At 38.9% G+C, this 7,236-nt stretch overlaps 1 protein-coding gene across 1 annotated transcript; it reads left to right on the forward strand.

Annotated features, from left to right (window-relative positions):
- LOC109836881 (repetitive proline-rich cell wall protein-like) lies at nucleotides 4,660-6,420 on the forward strand. The gene is made up of 2 exons (XM_020404922.1): nucleotides 4,660-4,854; nucleotides 5,215-6,420. Exons 1-2 carry the CDS (start codon nucleotides 4,701-4,703, stop codon nucleotides 6,099-6,101), a joined length of 1,041 nt encoding a protein of 346 aa, XP_020260511.1. The 5' UTR covers nucleotides 4,660-4,700; the 3' UTR covers nucleotides 6,102-6,420.

A 7,236-nucleotide genomic window follows, 5' to 3' on the forward strand; every position in this document is an offset into this window, starting at 1 on the left:
GAATTGAAACGCGAAGATGAATTCCGCGTTTTTAGAAGGAGCCAATGACTTATAGCTTCTTCTACAGAGCGTTGCAAAGACTATTATCTTGTAATCTTCATCTTGGCTCCTTAAAAATATGAGACTCGTCAGATTGTAACTCCCGATGTTAATTATGAAGACTATTGATTAAAGCTTTCATCAGTTGTTGTGAAGGTCGTCAGATTGTAACCTTCATCGATCTATGTAAAAGTCTTCAAATTATAGCCTTCTGGAAATCGTCAGATTGTAACTTTCATCATCGGTGTTTGAAGGGGGATCAACTATCTATTTTGATTTTTGTTTGACAGCCTACACCAATCATCATAGCCGCCATCAAAAACATGCTCAGTAACAAGCTCACAAGCAACCATTAGAAAACAAACTGATTTTGAAACAAACTGAATATGAAACAACCTAAATCTGAAACAAACTGAATATGAAACAAACTGAATCTGAAATAAACCGAATCTGAAGCAATCTGAAACAAGTTCATAAGCAACCATTAGAAAACAAACTGAATCTGAAACAAACATGATCAATAACAAGCTCACAAGCAACCATTAGAAAACAAACTGATTTTGAAACAAACTGAATCTGAAACAACCTGAATCAGAAACAAACTGAATCTGAAATAAACTGAATCTGAAGCAATTTGAAACAAGCTCACAAGCAGCCATTAGAAAACAAACTAAATCTGAAACAAACATGCTCAGTAACAAGCTCACAAGCAACCATTGAAACAAACTGAATCTGAAACAACCAAGCTCACAAGCCATAAAAAACATGCTCAGTAACAAGCTATAACTCAAATAACCAAAGCTCAGACATGCAACCATTAGAAAACTCATAATAGGACCAAGGTAGCGGCTCAGATATAGGTATTAAAGCTGAATACATGGATTGCCTCATCTAACAATGATGTTGCAATGTAAATTACAATCACAATGTTCAAGAAGTTAAGTTCGGGTGAAGCGGAACTGAAATATTGAAAAGCAAACTATTTTGTTACATGTGTACCACAAGATGCACGAAATATGACATCTTAAGGAAAGGTTGAATACACAAATCGAGGTACCATTTTATAACTCCGTACTTAGTAATACTTGTCATGGCACTAGGCAATACTTGTCACGACATATTAATTTCATGCATGAGCTATGTATGTGAAGAGGAAAAAAATATCCCTCATTAACATGTCCTTGAAAAACATATCTCATACCAAACAAAGGAAAAGGTTCACGCTAACATGATTAGTTAAGTGCATTTTTGTGACCATTATTTCATTTCTTCGTGACGATATTTAAACCAAATTAAGGCAGTCATGTTTCTATATGGACCATCATATAAACAACAGCTAGATCTTTGCCAAAAGACACATTTCTGTATGTAAGGGCAACTACCTTGTTAACCAAAACCAAGAAAAAAATTGATTTTCACCAAAACCAGGTATGATATATGCATTTAAATAGTATCAATTATAAAAACTATGCATGGATACCTGAATCTTACAACATTCAAATTTCATAAAAGAGAGTTGTACTTATGATAACTAGACTCAAGAAGTGTATGAGTTATAATCATCTTCAACTTTACGTTGCACATATGTGGTATGTTGTCAGCTCTCTGTTATTTCAGATTTTACATGTATTTCTCATCAAAGCTCAGCCGCAATCAACCTAGATCTACCCAAAATCAACCCAGATCTACCCAACATCAAAACTCAGCCGCAAAACTAAAACTCGGTATGCATCAAAACTCAAATCTACCCAAAAACGTAACTAGCCATGCATCAAAACTCAGCAAACAACAAAAATCAACCCAAATCTACCCAAATCATAATTATAAAACCCTAACACAAATCAAAGCAGATATTTCGAGAGAGGGGGTGCAAGATCTATACCTGCGGTATTTGAGAGAATCACCTGAAACCCTAGAATCCAGAATCGATAAAAATCCCCAAATTAGATTCGCCCAAATCTCAGTTTTGCCGTCCAAATACTCGTTCTTTACCAAAGATACAACTGAAATGGAGGAGGCGGCATGTAAAAGAGGAGGGCCACGAGGAAAGCGGTGACTGGAGTAACAGAGTGAGGAGGTGGCTGTAGGCTGTCTAAAAATCATAATAGATAGCTGATCACCCATCAAACACCAATGATGGAAGTTACAATCTGACGACTTCCAGAAGGCTACAGTTTGAAGACTTTCACGTAGATCACTGAAGGTTATAATCTGACGACCTTCATAACAACTGATGGAAACTCTAATCAACAGCCTTCACAATCAGCATCGGGAGTTACAATCTGACGACTCTCATATTTCAAAGGAGCCAAGACGAAGATTACAAGATGACGGTCCATCGGGAGTTACAATCTGACGACTCTCATATTTCAAAGGAGCCAAGACGAAGATTACAAGATGACGGTCTTTGCAACGTTCTAGTAAAAGAGACTATATATTTCAAAGGAGCCAAGACGAAGATTACAAGATGACGGTCTTTGCAACGTTCTAGTAAAAGAGACTATAAATTGACGGTCTTTTCAAATCCAGACGCAAAGCTCACATATGCGTCCCGGATTCAAAGCGCATAGCTCTTGGTTGTGTTCCCAGAACGAAACGCATAGGTCCTCCCTGCGTTGCCACACCAAAACGCGGAGGTCCTCCCCGTGTGTCAGCAACAAAACGCAGGGGTCGAACCCGTGTTGCAACATCAAAACACGGGGGTCAGACCCGAGTTGCAACATCAAAACGTTGAGGCCCTCCCTGCGTTGCAACATCAAAACGCAGGGGTCAAACCCGCGTTGTAACATCAAAATGCAGGGATCAGAGCTGCGTTTTCTGCGTTCGACTGGTTCAAACAGAACCTGAACGGTTTTAAAACCGTATCTCCACTTAATGGGATCGGTTACACCCTATTATGGAGAAATTTTAGGGAGGATTACACCCCTTAAACCCTTGAACAATTCTAAAACTGTTTCCCATGATTTGAGGGTGGTTACACCCCATTTACGAGTGGTTTAAGGGGTGGTTACACCCCCTTAATCCCCTATAAATAAGAAGAAACTCAACCGAGTTAAGGGTTGGAACTTCTTGGCTTGGATTGACACTGGAGCTTGGCAGCGAGGAGGAGATCTTTGGCTGACTTTTTGGGGGATCTTCGATCTGGCATATTGGAGCTTCTTGCAGCAACAAAGTTCTTGGAGCATTCCCTTGGCTTATTAACCGAACTTTCGATTCAACAGCAACAAAGTTCTTGGAGCATTCCCTTGGCTTATTAACCGAACTTTCGATTCAAATCAACTCTTTTTCAAGAGTTTAAACTCGCTCTGAGTTATCAACTCTTTCAGAGTTTCAAACTTACCACGCAAGTTCTCCACAGCGTCAAATCGTGAGGAAGAGATACCGTTCCAGTGAATCAAAACGTTCGGATCATCAACGGAGAGCAAACTCGACGCGAGCATTCGAGGGAGGCACTCCATCGCCACCGTGAAGAACCCAGAATTAAACAAAGGGGAGAATTCAGATCAATTCTCCTCTCTTTTGTAATCAGGAAATCCAATTGTAATCGAGATTGAGAGGGTTGTAATCATTCTTTTTCTAAGCAGTTAGAGAGAATAAATCAAATACGATTCTTTCATTATTTTTCTTATTATAAATTTTCCATCAAACAGTGGCGGGTAAGAACAGGAGGTGAGAAGAGGAGGTGGCGGGGATGAACATGAGCGGGAAGAGGAGTCGGCGAATAAAATATGGTAGCAGGAAAGAGGAGGCGAGTAAAAGAGAAGGGAGAAGAACCGCAGCGGTGATGGGAAGGGGGGGTTTAGGTTTTTGGAAGTGAGAAAGAAATGAGCTGGTGGGTTTTGTCAGAAATCCATCCCACATCCCAGCTCAAGGAGAGGATTTTACAAATCCTAAAATAAATTAATTTTTTATAATTTGGGGATTCAATATCCCCATTTTTTTTAAAACAAACACGGTTTATGGAATACCAAAACCCCCAAAAAACCCCTTTTTACATCCAAAACTTGAGATCTACCCTATATCCAAAAAAAAAAATAATTGAAACAAACACCCCCTAAAAGAAGAACAAGCTTCAGTGAATATTCTGTGCACTGTAATGATGAAGTAACTTCTGAAGCCAATTATAGGAGGTCCCCAGCAGACAATACAACGCACTACACATATCAAGCAATCCAATAGGAACCCAATGCTCAGTGAATATTCTATAGGAACCCAATGCTCAGTGAATATTCTATGTACTACGGATCATGTATTTATTTATTAACATCAATCTATAGCAAGTACAATCCTATTTGCTCTACTGAGGCATTGAAGACCCCTGAAGACGAAAATGGGTAGATTAATGTTTCACAGATTATGTCATGCGCTTTGCCAAGATGAGTAAATCTTGCCTGTGGGAAATCAAGAAGTGGGTTGAATTTAAAAGGGAAGTTAGTAGGTTCACAAAAGGGAAATAATGAAGGCGGTGAGGATGAGATAGTGAGAGGCCTTAAATTTAATGAGATAACCGCGAAAGCTGGTGGCAAACGGAGCTCTCTCCCCTAACCGCATGCGAGAGACTCTGGAGTACTGTTGGCTTTGTTATTGTATATAAGTGAGTGTTACAGAGTTTTATCATCATCATCAACTTCTTCTTCTACTTCTTCTTAGTTGGGTCCAAGATGGGGACTCGACTGCTCTTTGGCTTGTTGGCAGTGATATTGGTGACGAGCTTCATTTGCTCGAATGCAGAATCGAAGGTCGAGAGGTCTGCTTTTGCTTCCGGTAAAAGCGAATGTATTGACTGTGCAGAGAAGAATGAACTTGCATACCAAGGTATTGACACTCTCTCTTCAAAGTATTGTTCATTATCTATAGGAAAACAGGAGCTTAATTAAAAGCTTGCAATGATATTCAGATTATTATTATTATTATTATTTGAAAGAGGTACGGCTTTTAGTAGGGGGGCAAAGGGAATGGCAATGCTTATAACTAGTTTTGGATACTTGTTACTTGATCAAAACAGTTTTACTATTGAAATAGTTTGGGGGTAGGATTTTGCAAAGATTTGAGCTTCGGTGAAATGTACACAGAGCTTCTCTTAACTTACGCTAGTTCAGAGTCATGCTAACATCAACACTTTAACTACTGAGGACTAAAGTTTTCTACCATTTTGGTGCATATTCCCCCCCTCAGGGCTTCAAGTGGCCATCAAGTGCAAGACCAACAACGGGGACTACGAGCTCAAAACCTCCGGCAAACTCGACAAGAACGGCGACTACAGAGTCCAACTCCCCACGGAACTCATCGGAGAAAACGGAGATTTAAAGCAAGAGTGCTTTGCACAGCTCCACAGTGTCTCAAATGCTCCTTGCCCTGATAAAAATGGACTCAATCCTCACAAACTCATCTTAAAATCAAGGGAGGATGGTGTTCATACTTTCTCAACTGATGCCAAGCTTCCATTCTTATCAACAACATGCCAATCTGCCTTCTTTTGGACACACCACAAGTTCACTCCGCTTCCAAAGCCGGATCCTTTTCATAAACCATTGCCTAAGTTCCCTTCACCTCCATCTAAACTTCCTCCTAAGCCTCATTATTACCCTCCAATCTACAAGAAACCACTTCCACCCTCAATTCCTATTTACAAGAAACCACTTCCACCCTCAATTCCTATTTACAAGCCTCCAGTTCCTATTTACAAGCCCCCAGTTCCTGTCAAGAAGCCAGTGCCTCACTTCCCTCCTATTTACAAAAAGCCATTGCCTCACTTCCCTCCTATTTACAAAAAGCCAGTGCCTCACTTCCCTCCTATTTACAAAAAGCCATTGCCTCACTTCCCCCAAGTTTACGGAAAGCCGTTGCCTCACTTCCCTCCTATTTACAAAAAACCATTGCCTCACTTCCCCCCAATTTACAAAAAGCCATTGCCTCACTTTCCTCCTATTTACAAAAAACCATTGCCTCACTTCCCTCCGATTTACAAAAAGCCACTCCCTCAATTCCCTCCAATTTACCATAAGCCCTTGCCTCCTCTTCACAAGTTCCCACCGACCTATAAGAAGCCTCCTCATGCTTAATTCCTATACCTACTTCTTTCAACCATAAGTTCTCTCTCGCTTCATTTCACCCGTTTTCATTTCTTGCCCGTTATCTATGCCGGAGTATTATTGAATAGTGTGCAGATGCAATCTAAACTTATTTCAATTGCATCATAATGTGTGACAGGATTTGTTCTTCAAAGATTACGTACAGTGCTGTAATAAAAGATTGTTCTCAAGATATCTATCTGCTTGACAGTTTTTAGAACTGGAGGAGTGAGTTTGTTGTGGCTGTATCTGTTATATGTATATTTGCATTCACTCAATAATGAGTTATCTATTACCAGAATTTGAGCAACCAACTTCTATATTTGCTTTTCTCTCAAAAAAAAAAAAAACTTCTATATTTGCTAGATTAATACGAATGAAGTTATTTCTCCCTATAGAAGCATCATTATTTATAATGATTGGAGAAGTTATTTCACTTATAAAATCCAAAAACTACGCATCAAACAAAATATCAGCCCATTTCAACTCTTACTGTATGATATCTGGACAAATATAAATATTTTTCCTGTCTTAATTATTTTGATGGGGTCCGATTTAAGTTCACAAGGGTCAATGATATTATAAGGGGACAAGGACACAATATAATATGAAAACATGTCAAACTTTCTCCTCAAATGATTTTATACTATGATCAAACATTGTTCCCAAAGACATTCAGGATTCTTTGTAAACTTAATCATGGATGTAAATAGGCAAACCTTTCTCAATGTTCTAGCGGCTGGATATAACGGGCTCGCAAGCTGGAATATTGAGGAACAGGTGAAGAACATATTTCATTTATGTTCAGCTAAATAGCATGTTACAGTAGGCCATGTATCTGAAGACCCACTACTGTAGATGTTAAGAAATCTTATAGCCATGCAAGTTCAGTGAAATTTTCTAAATTTATTCTATCCAGATAACTTTTTCTCAATATGTTAGTATGAACAGAGATTGTACCCCTGAGACATTAATAATTGACTAAGATCGCGCGGACCCAAGAAACTAACTCATTAATTATAGGTCTAAATCACATTTTGAATAGTCATATATTCAACTTATTTTTAATGTACAGCTGGAGAACTAAAATTCTTAAATATTCTTTATTTCTTATCTAACACTATGT

The sequence above is a fragment of the Asparagus officinalis genome, chromosome 4 (genome assembly GCF_001876935.1).
Source record: "Asparagus officinalis chromosome 4, Aspof.V1, whole genome shotgun sequence".
In the NCBI taxonomy this organism is placed as follows: Eukaryota; Viridiplantae; Streptophyta; class Magnoliopsida; order Asparagales; family Asparagaceae; genus Asparagus; species Asparagus officinalis.

What these genes read in the sequence shown, in the direction of transcription:
- LOC109836881 (XM_020404922.1), top strand. Translation starts at nt 4,701, where the DNA reads ATGGGGACTCGACTGCTCTTTGGCTTGTTGGCAGTGATATTGGTGACG. An exon ending in GAATGAACTTGCATACCAAG is followed by an intron (nt 4,855 to 5,214) that starts GTATTGACACTC and finishes TCCCCCCCTCAG; the next exon opens with GGCTTCAAGTGGCCATCAAG.